A 15,813-nucleotide genomic window follows, 5' to 3' on the forward strand; every position below is an offset into this window, starting at 1 on the left:
CAAGACAGGATGGGAGTAAATGGGTTGAGGATATAGGAATGCTGAGCTTTTAAATCATGGAAGAGGGCCTTCAGGTGAAAGGTTTAGGAATGGGGGACAAAGGTCAGAGCAGTATGTACATGAGAGAGGACAGGTGTCCAAAGGGGTTGATATTTTGGGCGATCACCAAGAATGACGTGAACAAGCAAGCCTCAAAGCTCAAAATGAAATGGTAGGGGGCTTCCCTGATGGCGCAGTGGTTGAGAATCTGCCTGCCAATGCAGGGGACATGGGTTCGAGCCCTGGTCTGGGAAGATCCCACATGCTGCGGAGCAGCTGGGCCCGTGAGCCACAATTACTGAGCCTGCGCGTCTGGAGCCTGTGCTCCGCAACAAGAGAGGCCACGATCGTGAGAGGCCCGCGCACCGCGATGAAGAGTGGCCCCCGCTTGCCGCAACTAGAGAAAGCCCTCGCACAGAAACGAAGACCCAACACAGCCATAAAATAAATACATAAATGAATGAATGAATGAAATGGTAGTGGGACTTCCCTGGCGGTCTAGCGGTTAAGACTCTGGGCTTCCGCTGCAGGGGGCACGGGTTCGAACTAAGATCCCACATGCCGCGTGGCCAAAAAAAAAATGATGGCAAGAATATCTCTTCATAGTTGGATTTTACCTTGAATGCATTGTTTTCTTTCAAATCCTCTTCACAACTCTGCAATCAGACCTGCAGGTAGATTCTTGTGCAGTGGCACAGTGAGAAATGAACCCTGATGCTAATACTATACCCACTATGCTTAAGGAGATGGACTGCATTACTGTAGGCTGCCCAAAAGCCCTTCACATTTTATGAACTATCCGCCTCCACTTTGTGCAATTTTAACAGCTGTTAAACAAGGGCCTCTGCCTCCTTGACTCAGAAGTGCACATGTGGCCAAGCTGGCCAGAGAACTCCATTACCTGGACACAGTTTAATTGGTCCAGGAATGGTCACTGACCACAAAAGAGCTTTGGTCTTTACAGAGTCTTCTCAGGGGATTTATACAGATGCTGGGACAGTCTTTTCTCTGAGATCAGGAGAGCTGAGATTACTACTCCTAGAACTGTATATCCCCTACTTCATGGGTGCTAAGAGCTCAAGATATGGAAATCCAGTCTGTGACTAGAAAACTGGTAGTCAAGACCCCACCTCTGTAGTCCATACCCTGTTCAAGTAAACAAAAACACCAAGACACAGACATGGCAAAATATTTAATGTCTGTAGGTGTGCCTCACCCTCCCATTCCTGTTATGATTCAATAGTCTCTCCAAACTGACTGTACCAGAGAAAACATGGGCACTTTTTCCCAGCAGAGTTCGAAAACCATTAAGGCCCTGATCCTCTTGACTCAGAAATGATTGCAGGTGAGGTCTTTCCACAACATGCCTCAGGTCTCTCTGCTCAAGGAAAAAAGCCCCCCAGTTCTACGGGACTCCCGAGGTCTTCTGTTCTTCTGCAGCCTGGCGCTGGGAGCTGCGCCGCTGGAAATAGTGGTAGACTCGGGCACTGCAGAGGTAGCCCCCATAAACAGTGAGGAGCATCATGGAGGTGGAGAAGGTCTTGTAGCCAATGTCAGCTAGTTGCTTGGCAGTTGGCATGTTGTCCCCTACAAAGACAGACTAGATTTAGACCCAAGGATAAGGCCTCATCTGCCCAGCCCACTTACCTGTTTAAGGCCATTTTATAACCTCTTAGTTTGTCTGCACTCTATTCTGAATGGCCCCTAGACATATGCAGAGTCTTATACTGGAAGATATTGTTTGGGAATTCTTAAGATTCAAAAGGGCAAATAAAGTCTGCATACAAGATACAGAAACACAGCTGGAACCAGGTGTAGCTGAATGACATTACAGCTAACACCTGACCCTCCGTGTTTATGGAAAGACGTGACTGGTATGGGCCACCCAGAAATGTTCTTAATTGGTATATTACTTTAGGCACACATCAGTTTTTCTGGCTAGTAGGGAATTTATTGAAGTAGCCAGAGATTAAACATTAGCAGTGAATTATTCTCTGTAGGAGGATCGAATGGGAGCCTTCTGGGCAATATCCAATTTGTTTTCCCATAAAACCATCTTATTTATGGTGCTCAGGTTCCCAGGTTAGTCTTCAAGCATCTGTTTAAGCCATAATATACTTGAAATAGTGCCAACAGTATGTTTATGTTATTTCAATTAGACATAACCTTCTACAGCATTAATCCTGAATTCCAAACATAAAACGAAGAACCTATCCCAAGGGCTAAAACGAAACTTACTGTGTCCCCAGCAAATTAACTCACATTTGCATGAGATAAATTACTTCCAATTTAACTGTTCCCTGGACGTTCTGAGCCAGGGAACAAGAGAAAGTTTAGAATGGGAATCTCTCATCTTGAACAAAATGTTCTCAATTTGGGACTATGAATGTATTCTCAGCCTCCTCTCTGTTGAGGGAATTAAAATTAAAAGACTGACTGAAGTTAGTGAGAATAGTTTTCCTAAAAGTCAAGAATTTGAAAGGAGAAAAGTTCAGGTTAGCTGGTTGAGGGGGTCAGGGGTAGGGTGTGACATCTAAGTGCTTCTCAGAGTAAGTCCCATGGGCGGAACACTGCCTTTGAGCCAGTCCCTGAGGGTAGATCCCACACTGAACTGAGGCACGGCTTCCTTGAATCATAATTCCAAGTGACTATTGAAAGTGACATTAAATAAGGTCAGAGGAAGAAAACCAAACGGCACAGGGACAAGATCAGAAAGGGTTGTATTCAGGTTATCTGGGGTTTAAAAGGACCCCAAGCTGTGAGACAGTAAGAAAACACACACATGCCGCGGAGCAACTAAGCCTGTGCGCCACAACTACTGAGCCTGCGCTCTAGAGCCCGCGTGCCTAGAGCCCGTGCTCCACAACAAGAAGCCTGCGCACCGCAACGAAGAGTAGCCCCTGCTCACGGCAACTAGAGAAAGCCCGGGTGCAGCAACGAAGAACCCCAACGCAGCCAAAAATAAATAAAATAATTAAATTTATTTAAAAAAAAAAACAAAACAAACAAAAAGAACACACAGAGCAGGACACTAAGGTAATAAACAAGCTCCCAGCAAAGAGACCTGCAGCCTTCAACCTCCCCCTCACTTATTCTTTCTCCTCCTATCCCCCATTGCCCCGGCCAGATGCTAACCAGTTATAGGACCACCTCTTCTCAGGGCTGGAGGAAGAAGGCTGGAAACTGGATAGTACATCTTGCCTAGAAGAGTGACAGAAGATCTACTGACAAATGAAATTTTTCTAGAACCTCATTTTCCTCTCTTGTCTAATCCAACCTGAGATTTCTCCTATTTTCAAATTAACAAAAACTTTTCACAGATCCTGAGCTAAGGCAGGGCAGTGGAAAAAGAGAAGACAGATGAAAAAGTTATTCTAGAAGTAGAACAAGGCTTATTAACTGAATGAGCTAGGGCAAAGCTGAAAATATCTCCAAGTTAACAATTGAGGAAACTTTATGGAGTGGGATACTGCTAATAGAAAGAAGAAACAGGTGTGTGTCACTATGTGTGTATGGGGATGGTGGTGTCAGTAAGCATCAGTCAAGAAGATCATGAACTGGACATGTTAAAGTTAAGATGCTCAATAAAGGGACTTCCCTGGTGGCGCAGTGGTTAAGAATCCGCCTGCCAACGCAGGGGACACGGGTTCCATCCCTGGTCCAGGGAGATCCCACATGCCACGGAGCAACAAAGCCCGTGCGCCACAACTACTGAGCCTGTGCTCTAGAGCCCGCAAGCCACAACCACTGAGCCCCATGCGCCTAGAGCCCGTGCTCCGCAACAAGAGAAGCCACCGCAATGAGAAGCCCGTGTACCGCAACGAAGAGTAGCCCCCGCTCTCCGCAACTAGAGGAAGCCCACGCGCAGCAACAAAGACCCAACACAGCCCCCCTCAAAAAAAACAAGAAAAGATGCTCAATACAATATTCATGTGATGATGTCTGTCAGGCACATGGATATGCAAATATGGAACAAATCCTAGGAGAGAGGCTAGGCTACGGATACATATGGAAATAACAAGTGTCACTGAAACAGACGATAAAACCCAAGAGAGGGGCTTCCCTGGTGGCGCAGTGGTTGAGAATCTGCCTGCCAATGCAGGGGACACGGGTTCGAGCCCTGGTCTGGGAAGATCCCACATGCTGCGGAGTGACTAGGCCCGTGAGCCACAATTGCTGAGCCTGCGCGTCTGGAGCCTGTGCTCCGCAACAAGAGAGGCCGCGATCGTGAGAGGCCCGCGCACCGCGATGAAGAGTGGCCCCCACTTGCCGCAACTAGAGAAAGCCCTCGCACAGAAACGAAGACCCAACACAGCCATAAATAAATAAATAAATAAAATTTAAAAAACAAAACAAAACAAAAACCCAAAAGAAAGAGGCCAAGGGAACGCCAGTTTGAAGAAAACAATTACGGAAAGAAAACAGGAAATTCCAGAAACATCTGGGATGCATTTTCATTTAACCACAACAGTGGTTGAAAATCACTGCTGTATCAAGTCACTACCACTGACAGAGGTATGCTGTATCTTCTGGTGTATTGGGCCAGAATAAAAATTGGGAAACACTACTGTAAAGTTAAGTGCCATGAAAACTGTTCAGATGGGATCACTGGATGGGAACAGGTGACCAGGTCACAGGTAAACCTAGGACAGAAGTCAATTTAATGCACTAAATTGGAACAGGCATTAAGTAAAAAGCATGGATTCTTAGCCAGAGCCCCAGCAGGCCCCATGAACCCCATCCCGCGAGGTTCATGTGTCTATGCATTTTTCCAGGACGCAGAAAAACAGATTATTAGAAGGATCATAACCCCCTCTCGCCCCAAAGATAAGAATTGATATTCTTGTGATTTGCTGGTTAAGGGAACGGGAGTGATAGGGCAGCAGCCTGAAAAGGTAACAAGGTCAAGTAAATTCTAGTTTTGTTTTGCTTATTGATAAGGAGACTTGAATATGTTTTAGAGGAGAAGAAACTGGTGGCTAAACTGAGGATAAAAGTGAGGTGGATGGGATGGAACAAAATCTAGGATGGCCCAGGAAAAGATGAAATTAGAAGCCCAGGTAGAAGGATTAACCTTGGAAATGAAGAAAACTTTTGAGGTTAGCAGGAGAACATTCTCATCTGAGGGACATCCATTTTCTCAATAAAGCTCAAGGCTGGGTCTTTTATGGGGTTAGACTGAAGGTTTCAGAAAAACAGGAAAAAGAAAACAAGAACCATAATGGAAATGACACAGGGGTGCAATCTGCAAAAACCTTTTCAGATTGTGGCTCTTTTCTCTTTTTCTGCCCCTAAACATGGGAGGACCTCAAGGCTCAGGTCTCTCCTCTGGAAAACTCATTTCCTCAAATGGATCCATCCACCTCAGCCTAGATTTACTCACTTATCTGTCTACCTTTTACTCGTGCTATAAAGGCTGCAGAGAATATGGCTTCTGTCTCAAAGGAGCTTATGGTCCGATGGGGATAAGCTATGCATCCCAAATTCTGTTAGACGAAGTGGAAGACGCCGGTGACCAGAAGAGAAGAGGCGTTTTGAGAGTTCAGAGACAAGGTGGAGGCTCAAGGAAAGTTAGCAGAAAGGTGGGGACGGCGTGGGGGGGGGGGGGGCAGCTGTCGTTTTAGAAGGGTGAGCAGGATTTACACCGGTAGAGAAGAGGGAGGGGGAGAGCATTCCAGGAATTGAAAGCAGCAAAGGAGCGGATCCAGTTAATCGATAAGCAGGAAGGGTGCCCGGGAAAGCTGCATTTCAGGGCGTAGCGGACTGCAAGACAAGGAAGGGTCAGAGCTACTGGAGTCAGAGCGTGGAGGGCCAAGGCGCGCGGTCAAGGTGTGACAGGAACCTACGGCCGCAAGGAGCTTGCTGGGCTGGAAGCGGCGCAGATCGCGGCACAGGGTACACGGTAACCTCAAGGGCGCCGAAGCCCGAAGACTGGGTGTGGGAGGATGCGGAAAGCAAAGGCCGGCCCGAGCGGGCGCGCCTCTGCGGACAGACGGCCCTGGCTCGGGCCTGGCAGACGGCGTACCTGGATGCTGCCGTTCCCTCCCTTCCGACCGAGGCCTCCTGCCTGTGCGACCTCCTAGCGCAGCCGGAAGCAGCACCCGGGTCCAGACGAGTGAGGGTACCGCCCAGGGCCAACCCTGAACGCTGAGGCGCTATTGGTACGGAACACCACCCTTTCTCCCACCCCACGCTCCGCTAAAGCTCTAGGATTCGGCTCCCGACGCGAGGTAAAGCCCCGCGCGCCAGACGCAGCATAACCCCGCCCACCGAGGCGAGAGCCCGCGCCGGCTGCAGCTCCGACTGGTGGCTGCCTTTGAACATCCGGCTTCCGGGTCAGCCGCCCTTACTACGCATCCTCAGACGAGCCTTCCTCTCGGAGAGGCCCGTTGGTTTCTGGGGGTTGTAGTCATTCTCCGATGAGAAAGCGTCTTTGGCGACCCAAACTCTGGAACCGGAACTTTTAGGATACTCAGTCACCACAGAAGAGAGCCGGCCAATCCCCAGCCTGTGGCGCGGTGACGTCTCCGGTAGCTGGGTAGGTTCTCTCGGAGCCCGCCCTCTGGAGGGGGCTGCGCGCCCCCTACAGCCTGGAGCTGCCCTCTTCCCCCGGGCCGGCCTTCAGCCGAGCTCAGGAACCCGACCCGCCCTATGAGGCCTGGACCGCCGAGGATTGCGGCAGGTTTGGCCGTGGCCACGGAGTGGGCGCGAGGGTCTAATCTCCATAATGTTTCTGTCCCGTATGTGACCTCCCCGCTTGCAGGCGGCTTGATAAAGCCCCAAAGAAGCGCCGGGAAGGGGTTGGGAGGGGGTGCCATTTGGGGGAAGGGGGGCTGCGTGGGCACCCCTGCAAGGGGCCGGGAGTGGCTGGGATGATCGAGGAAGGATTTTTCCTTCTTTCGTTTTTCCTCCGGCATGAGTGAAAACATACATGCAGTGATACACCCCACTGCATACGCCCTACCACATGCACTTAAGCGCCCTTCCCTAATTTGTTTCTGCAAAAACCACGCTTTATTGGGTAGACAAGTAGGCCTGGTTCGCAAGCCTCAGATTCAGTTAATTGTGGAGTGAGCAAAAGTAGGCAAAGGTTTTTGACTATCTAAGAGGGTCGCAGCTGCAGCCTAGGGAAGAGAGCTGTCTTTCTGCCCTGACTTTGACCTCCTGGAGAAGCAGCTCTGGATCCAGTCAGCGCCCAAACCTGGGCCCAGCCAGATCTAGGGTGACTGTGCCCCTCACGCTCGCTGCTCGCAGATCCAGGCAGCTCTGCCCTTCATTGGTAAGACTGACTTCTCAAGGGCGAGGGGCTGAGAGGAGCGTGCCTCCCTGGTTTGTCCAGGAGTAAGGGAGGGTTAACATAATGCTGGCCAGAGCCACAGCGTGCCAGACGCTGCCACACAGGAAGCTGAGACCCTCTGCTGGATGTGACAGGAGCCCTCGGCCTCTATTTATAGCCAGGGGTCCAAGCTGCTGACCTGTGACATTCTCCGGCTGCCATTCCATCCTGGAGCCAGGCCACTGCAAGGCACACTCCCCTCCCTCCTCCCCTTGCTGTTCTTCCCTCACCCCAGCGGGGAGCGAGGCTTGAATTTTTTTCCTCCTCCACGAGTTTCCCAGCTCCTGAGGCGCTGAAGTAGTCAATACCTCATGAGAAGGCCTTCAGGTGACAAAGGAGAGCCGGCCTTGGAATTCAGACCACAGAGATGGGGACCTGCTCATCCTTCCTTACCCACTCTCTGGCCCCCTGGCCTCCAGATACAGGAACTGGTTAGCTGCCTTGGCTGCTCTGGGGGTAGCTGAGAATTAGGGACAGGGTTTAGGAGGTAAGGGGTGGATCCAAGATGTCCTGGGGAGATAGCAGCAGGAGGAACCCAGCTGACACCTCCCCCCACTAGAGCTCCTGAGAAGGGAGGCAGGGCAGTTACAAAGGTCACAGGGAGTAGAGTGATCTGAGCCTGCTATGAAGAGGTGTAGCTCTGTCAGCAGATTAAGTTCTGCTCCCCAGTGAGGGTGCTGGCAGGGAGGGTGAGAGAGGCTTGGAAAGGTCACACATGGTGGGGAGGAGCTGGCAAAGAACTAGGAACTGGGACGTCCCAAGAGAGAATGACAAGCCCCATGGCCAGAGATGCCAGCGTGGCAGCAACTCTGGTGCCAGGCAGCCTGGGGGAGGGGGAAAGGGGATGACCAGAGGTTTCTGAGGATGCAGATGTTGCTAGGAGAAGCTAGAAGGGGGTTGTTTGAGATCTTTGTATTTTGCGAACAAACACTGAGATCCATTGATGCCATGTGGGGCCTGGCAGAGGTCTATGTCAGCCCAAAAGCCCAGACCCCTCCCTGCAGCCCTTGCCTCATCCCTCTTGCAGCTGAGGTACTTCTTTAGCCATTAACTGGGCTTGGGGACAGGAGTCCTGGTCTGTGTGAGGCAGCAGTAAGCAGCCCTTGCCTTGCCTCCCTCCCCTCCCCTCCTCCCCCCACATACCCAAAGCAGGCAGCACTGGGGCTGATTCTACCCCTCCTCTGGGAGGAGGACAGGGAGAAAGCCCCACATATGGAGAAGGACTAGGCAACTGCATTTCTGGTGCGACGTGGTGGCAGGAGGCTGCGGGCTGCTTGTGCTTCAGGATGTCCAGGCAGGTGGCCGGGCCCACAGGCACCTGTCCTCCAGTGAAAAGCTGAGAAGACGCTGCTGTGTGGGGAGTCCCAGAGATCGTGGTGGCCAGGCACCCCAAGCTTCTGCCTGTCTCCGTTGGGGTAAAGAGGCTGCCTGGCCTGGGCCCCAGCCCTGCTCACATATGTTCTGGATGATTCTGCAGGCAGCGGATGAATTCACCTACTGGGTGGTTCTCGTAGCATACCTTGTACACAGCCATGAACAGAGGGAACCTAGAACGGGGAAGGACAGAACCAGCTTGGCCTCCAGGCAAACCCCCTAACCCTCCACTCCCTACTCTCCTGCCTTCGAGCTCAGGCAGACTCTGGCTCTCAATTTCCAATCGCTGAGAATTTGAATTTCCTAGCCCTGGGTTTTAGGGTCAGGTTTTTATTGCCCTGCTCCCTATCATATTGAACTTGCCTACGTGATTCCCTGGCATGAACTTTTTGTTCCAATTAGGCAAGCCTCAGTATCATCAGCTGTAAAACGGGGTCAATATAACAAAGTAGTGAAGAAGTGATTATGAATTATGTGAAGGTGCTCAATAAATGCCAGTTTCCTTCTTCCCAACCTGTTGCCCAGGCTGCTCCCTTCACCAGGAGGCTTTACCCTGACCAGCCGTGAGCTGATCTTCTGAGCCTGTTTCATACTCTCTTGCTCTAGGATTCTTTCTCAGATCAACAGAGTTCTGCTCTGATCAGCCCATCACCCCCGCTGTCTTGTGCTCCCTGAAAAGGAGCACCTTGAAGCAGAGACTTTCCTTTTCCTCACGCCTCAGCACCCAAGACAGGATTCACAGAACAAAAGGGTTGGCCTTGGGGGAGTAGCTTAGACTGAGGGTGATGGACAAAGAGGCAGAACAGTCAGAGGAGCGTATTCCTGTGACCTCCATAGCAGAGGACAAGGAGGAAAGGACAGAGAGAGGCCACGCAGAGGGGTCCAAGCAATGTGGTATAAAAAGCACTAGACTGGAAAGAGATCAAAGACAGTGACCTAGCTGGGGGACAGCGGGCATACCAGACCCTCTCCAAGCTCTAGGCTCTGTCTGTAAACATAAGATAACATTTCCCTCTCTGCCCACTTCACAGATTGAGGAGGGTTCAGGAAGATGATGAATGGGGAGAGCACTTCTGACGGCGGTTCCCTCCATCAGTGGGGCTGGGGCAGACACTTACTTGTCCAGCAGGCCCTTGTTCTGGAGGATGCTGTGTAGCTCCCGGGCTGTCTGGGGCCCCTGCAGCTTCTGCCCATTCAGCATCTCTTTCTCCAGCTGCTCAATGGACTGTGAAGAAAACAGGACAGGCAGATGGAAATGGGAGAGGAGGGTTGTCAATGTGAGATAGAGAGTCTGGGACTCTGGGAGGAGGTGGGTCTTAAGAGGAAAGAAAGGCTGGGAATGTTCCCAACAATCTTAATGTCTGTGTTCAAGAGATGCCTCAAGGCACGTTCCTCTGCCTTAACACCTACAGGGCCCACCCTCCATTCTTCATTCTCCCCAGGGCCCACCTTTCCAGTGCGGGCGAAGGCCTCGGCCACCTTGCGGTTCCGCCCTCCGTAGCAGGTAGTGATGAGATCAGCAACACCACAGCTCTCCAAGAAGGTGGCAGAGGACACAGGGCCACTGCAGAAGAGCTTGGTGAAGGCGATCATCTCCATGAGCCCCAGTCGGATCACGGCCGCCTTGGTGTTGTCGCCAAAGCCCAGCCCATCACAGAAGCCAGCCCCCACGGCCACTATATTCTTTGAAGAGTGAAGTCATGGGTGAGAAAGGATCCCCTCCCGCAGGCCCCACTTGGGGCCCTCAGCACCTGCCTCATGCTCCTTCCATCAGCCATGACCCGCCCACTGAATAAGTGAAGGAAGGTGGGTGGGCTCCTCAACTATTTCCACCTCTTGGTTTTCCCACTTGCTGCACTCCCTTCTTTTAGCCTGGGCTTGTGCTTTCTGGCTCCCCAACCCTGCCCTATACTCCATCCTTGAGGACTCTTCCTGAAAACCAGTCTTCTGCCTGGCCCTCCCAACCATGGCTATTTTGTTCTATGCCCCTGCTATCCATCCATAGGTCTGTCCAGGATCCAGTTCTGGCCATCAGTCTGTCTGGGTGTCCTGGACATCTTATCTCCCATTAGCCTGAGTGCTCCCCCAGGGCATCTCCTCTTCCCCCTGGACCAACCTTTGGAGCCAGGGACAGGGATGTCCCACAGGGGGCTATAGGGGAAAGGAAGAAGGAAGCCCAATGTCTGATGGTAAGTAATCGGCAGACCTGAGCGATCCTGGCCTTGCTTCTGCAATTCTTCCCATGTGTATGAGACTTGGTGGGGAAGGGGAGTGAGTGCCTGGAGTCCCAGCAACCTTGTACAGCTAAGCCAGGCCCTCTTTCAGGACCTTCTCCCCATCCCATAGCTGCCTCTGCAGCCCTCTCACCTTTAAGGCCCCACAGATCTCTACTGTGTCCACCTCTGGCACCACCGTGATGCGGAAATTGGGTGTCTGCATCAGCTCTTTCAGAAGCTGTCCCTGGGCCAGGTCCTTGCAGCCTGAAGTAGGGAGGGGATAAGGCTTTAAGAGGGGACTCTTGACTCTTCTTCCCACAACTGCCCTAAGCAGGACCTATAGCTCTTTCCGTAGGGGTGCCCCAACTCCCCTCACCTTTGATGCTGGGATCTTCTTCCTTCACCTGCCTTATGGGGGGAAGATGGCTAAGTGGGTGGGGAATATAGCATGGGGAGGCGATGTAACTGGAGTTGCATTATCTGTGCGGGTGGTGGGGTCTCACCAATGGTTGTCTCACAGAACTTCTCATCAGCCACCTCGCTGGCAATGTTGGCCCCCATCAGCACGCTCATGGGGATGCCAAGGCGCTCCCCAATCACTTCAGAGATGAGCTTCAGCCCGTTGGGGCCCTCGTCTACCCCCTGGGCACAGGATGGAGCTCAGGCCAGGTGCCTTTTGTCCCCAACTGAGGGCTTCCCACCTAGAAATCCTGCCCATTTCAAATTCACTGTTCATCAATGTCCCTCCCCAAAGGTCCTCCCCTATTCCAATGCAGCCAAAGCTTGCTGTGAGGAGAGCAGATAACATGTGAAAACGAATCCATCTGAAAACTCTCCTTCCACAACCTACTTCTCCAAGGTAATGTAGCCCCTCCACATCCCTAAACAGCCCACTCCTGAGTACCCCAAACCAACTTCCATCCCAGCCACTGCTCCAAACCAGCTTCCCTTCTCGACTCCTCAAACCAGCCCACTTCTTGTATCCCCTAGGCATCCCCTGTACACCTCCTAAACTCCCCAAGACATCTGCCTCCAAACCGATCTCTTATCTACTCCCCAACCAACCTCCCCTTCCCAATGGCCCCCCCGCATCTGTTTCTCAAGCCTCCCCAAAGCCAGCTCCTCTCTTCAGAAAACTCCTGGCCTACTTCTGCTGTTTTCTGTTTGTCACACTTCACCCACCCTGAGCCCCACAGCAGTTAGCTGCACCCCCATCCACAGGAAGGTGTCCCTGGCACCTTAATGAGAGATATGCCAATGGCGTCTGCCTTCAGGTGGCCCTTGAGCTGATCACAGATCTTGCCAATGAACTGATGGGGTACCACGAAGATCAGGATGTCAGCATCCACTGCAGCCTGGACCACATCTGGGACAGCCACCTGTGGGGGTGACCAGTGTTCATGGGCCTGACAGACTTCTTCTAGCCCCTGTGGAGCCCCATGCAGGAGATCTAGGAGACAGGGTGAGGCTGGTGGGGAAGAAGGAAGGGCAATTTGGGGGTTGAATCTGGAAGGGCTGAACCTGGAGGAACAAGACACTTCTATTCCTTCCGCCTAGCCATCATTCCCTCTAGGTTCCAGCTGTCCTGGGCTCTTGAGGACTCCTGGAAACCTCTCAGCACTCTCCTAGCCCTTGGCGGTGGGACAGTGAGGGAGGCCAAAGGAGGTCTGGGCTTGGCAGGAGGAAGAGGCCAAGTAAGATTTCATCACCCTGCTCCTTAGGGCTCCCAACTGGGAAGGGAGAGCCCCAGTCTTCCTGCTGTCTTTCCTGCTCCCCCTTTCCAGGTGGGGAGTAAGCCACATGGATCTGACCAAAGACCTTAAGTCCAAGGAGCAGTCTCCATGTCTACTAATAACCCAGTGAATGAGTAACAGGATTAGAGCCCGAGGCAGGCACTACCCGGACCCCAAGTCTGGGGGCCGGAGAACCTGTCTTTGGTTGACACAGAGACCAACTTCCTCATCCTCTCCCCGTCCCTTTCCTGCCTGGGAGCCACGGGGTGGGGTGGAGATGCAGGGGGACGCATTCAGGTTCTGCTCAGTCCCAGAAAGTGCTCAGGGGAGCAGTTTGGGGGCTGTGCCCAGGGACGCCCTGTGCCTGGAGTAGCCCTCCTGAGATGCTCCCCAAGTACAGGTGGCACGTGAAGTGGCCCCCTCCCAGCCGGAAGCACCCCCTCCACTTCCCTCTCCCTTCCTACGGGGTGTTGGGGCTCACCACATTGGGGGGCAACTTGTGCCCTGGCAGGTATTTGACATTCTCATGCTGTGTGTTGATGACCTCTGTCAGCTTTCTGCCCCCGACGTCTTCCTCAAACACCCACATGATCACCCGTGGGTCAAAGCGTGCCAGCTGGGCTGCATTGCCACCCACAATCTTGGCGATGGCTGAGCCCCTGGCAGGAGGGGGAGCACAGAAAGTGGAGGAGCGGGGGCGTGAGAGAGGAACAGTGGCAGGGGAGGGGACAATGCTCCACCTCAGGATGTCACAGAAGCCACCGGATTTACTGGCCCCCTTCCTTGTCACCCCCTCCCCGTGACGCTGCGTCTCTCCTGACCTAGCAGTAGAAAGGAGACTCAGTTTCCTTTCCCTCACACTTTGCTGCTGGAGAAGGGGGCCAGCCTTCTGATCTCCCCCCGACCCCCTAACCCAGGCAGCCTTTCAGGCAGGGAGCATTCTGGAGGCTCCCTTCCCATGGCGAACAGGTGCTGCTGCCCAAGAGGCAAGGGCCAGGAGCGGTCTGGGCATCGTCTGTCCTGTCGGGGTAGGCACAGAAGACAGCAACAGGGGTGGGCCAGGAGCTGGAGGCATTTCCCACCCACCGGCTGCCTCCTGCCCACCAGACCTCCCTCCCTAACCTCCTGTATACTTGAGGGAGCCTCCCCTCCCCCACCCCCACCATACTCCTTGACAGAGCCGCTTACCAGTTACCAGAGCCTACAATGCAGACTTTCTTGCCGGCCATGGTGCCGCTTCGCTGCCTGAGCCACCAGCTGGGTGCCACTCTCCCCAGCTCCTCTGCCGGCTGGGAGCATATAACTCCAACACACGTGGGTGCAGCCAAGCCCCGCCCTCCAGGGGAGGGGAGGCGGGCACCCAGGGAGACAGAGTCTGGCAGGGCCAGGGAAAGGGAAGAAAAGGGTAGAGACAGGTGGGGAACAGGAATGGGGCCGAGACCAGGCCCGCTTTTCCTCTTAGGTTTGCCGGCTGACAGTGCTGGCATGCCGCTTCCCTCGGCCCCAGCCCAGGTCCTCACCCCCTCCCTCCCCACAATGGTCTCATTTTAAGGTCTGCCAACACCAGGCCCAGATAAGGAGCAAGTGCCCGGTCCCCCCCACTCCCGTCCCCTAGCACTGGAATAAATTGTATTCAGTCCCAGCAGCAGATACAGGCATGCCTTCTTTTCCAAGGTAGGAACCGCCCCACTTGTCCCCCCAAGACCCGGAAAGCTGTTCTACGGGTTCAGCCTCTGGCGGTGACGGGTCACGTGTTGCCCCACGCTAGCCCCACTGCAGGGCTGTGGGTGAGTGAGGTGGGTGGGTGTGGCCCCTTTGAAAAACAAGAGCACATAAGAGGTAAGGGCCTGCTTTGGGGGCAACCCAGCCCAAGGATACGAAGACCCCATGAGCCCAAGAAACAAAGCACACCAGTGGGCCTCTCCTCACCTGAATGTTTCCCAGGAAGGGGGGTAGGGAAGGTCAAAGTTGGGGGCTCTGATGCCAAGTGGCCCACAAGTCTTTTGCAGACTGCGCTTGAGGAGGAGGAGGATAGGAGAGAAAAGGCAGCCCACGTGTTCACTTTCCTTGAGAGGTATTGAGCTTCCTTCACTTCTTTCTTGGGTTTTCAGGCTAACCCCACACTAGGGGCTCCTTCAGGTTAGTGGCTAGTTTGCAGAAGCCAGAAAGGGGAAGGGAGGCAGGACCTGGGGCAGTTGTGACCTCTGTAGAGCTTTGTGGTCTCAGATGCTGTACTCAAGGGCAAGCGGGGTGTGTGCTTCTGGGGGGAGGGAGGATGGAAGGGACACACGGCGCAGTTCAGGGCTCTACATCACCCACAGCAACCTGTTTAACTACGAGGGGGAACTCTGGTTTCTAGGCTGATGTGGAGAGTGGGGCAAAGGCCCTCTACACTCCAGCTGTCTGTGCACCTTGGCCTAGAAGGCAGACAGCACTGTGTGCTCACGCGCTGACCTCCTGGCCTGGCCGACTGCTGAGTGGGTGTTTCCATCCCCCTGGGCTGCTGCTGGCTGCAAACAGTGATAAGCACTGGGCCAGAGGGGAGTCTGTGTAAGCAATCACTGGGTAAGGGTAAGTGGCCCTGAGGTCAAGACTGGGGAGAAATGGTTTCCTAAGTTTTAGGGACTGCCTGGGAAAAGCCCACCATACTCTACTCCCATGGCCAGGGAGTTCCCTTAGGGGGACATACGTGAAATCAGCAGTTGATTGTTTCTTTCAGGAACAAAATTATGCCTACTACAGAGCCAGCCTCCCACAGATCACTGTTATTGCACTGGCACTGCGACAAAGGCACCAGTGCCAGGCTGCCAGCTGGGAGCACTGATTATGGGTGATGGAAGAGAAAGAATGCTTCTGTCCCTGGCACACAGGATGAGAACCCCAAAGAATGGATGTTTATGCATAAAATAACCTCTTGTTTTTGCCTAAATGCTTCCATCTTTTTGTCCCTACGATCATTTTAAGTAGTATGGAGACAAATAATTTGTTCATTTATATAGGAATAAGACTGTGCAGATTCAGAATTGGCCTGTCACAGGAAGTTATCTGTACCACTAGAGCTCTTTTCCCAAGAGCAAACTGCAGATTATTTGCTTGAAATTAATAATGGTTCATC

At 52.9% G+C, this 15,813-nt stretch overlaps 2 protein-coding genes and 1 long non-coding RNA gene across 3 annotated transcripts; 1 reads left to right on the top strand and 2 right to left on the bottom strand.

The window, feature by feature from the left end:
• Positions 1 to 1,216: 1,216 nt before the first annotated feature.
• LOC103006974 (cytochrome c oxidase assembly protein COX14) lies at positions 1,217 to 6,302 on the bottom strand. The gene is made up of 2 exons (XM_007179341.2): positions 6,065 to 6,302; positions 1,217 to 1,626 (listed from the first exon to the last, which is right to left on the bottom strand). Exon 2 carries the CDS (start codon positions 1,616 to 1,618, stop codon positions 1,445 to 1,447), a length of 174 nt encoding a protein of 57 aa, XP_007179403.1. The 5' UTR covers positions 1,619 to 1,626; positions 6,065 to 6,302; the 3' UTR covers positions 1,217 to 1,444.
• A 1,969-nt stretch (positions 6,303 to 8,271) lies between these two features.
• Positions 8,272 to 14,139, bottom strand: GPD1 (glycerol-3-phosphate dehydrogenase 1). The gene is made up of 8 exons (XM_007179340.3): positions 13,887 to 14,139; positions 13,180 to 13,357; positions 12,204 to 12,344; positions 11,469 to 11,607; positions 11,117 to 11,229; positions 10,199 to 10,432; positions 9,868 to 9,974; positions 8,272 to 8,922 (listed from the first exon to the last, which is right to left on the bottom strand). The coding sequence occupies exons 1-8, from the start codon at positions 13,925 to 13,927 to the stop codon at positions 8,826 to 8,828; spliced, it is 1,050 nt and encodes a 349-aa protein (XP_007179402.2). The 5' UTR covers positions 13,928 to 14,139; the 3' UTR covers positions 8,272 to 8,825.
• LOC130709209 (uncharacterized) lies at positions 10,333 to 15,725 on the top strand. Its single transcript, XR_009009708.1, has 3 exons — positions 10,333 to 10,453; positions 10,755 to 10,938; positions 15,418 to 15,725. It is a non-coding gene; the product is annotated as an uncharacterized LOC130709209 (long non-coding RNA).
• The last annotated feature ends 88 nt before the right edge of the window (positions 15,726 to 15,813 follow it).

The sequence above is a fragment of the Balaenoptera acutorostrata genome, chromosome 11 (genome assembly GCF_949987535.1).
Source record: "Balaenoptera acutorostrata chromosome 11, mBalAcu1.1, whole genome shotgun sequence".
NCBI classification, from domain to species: Eukaryota; Metazoa; Chordata; class Mammalia; order Artiodactyla; family Balaenopteridae; genus Balaenoptera; species Balaenoptera acutorostrata.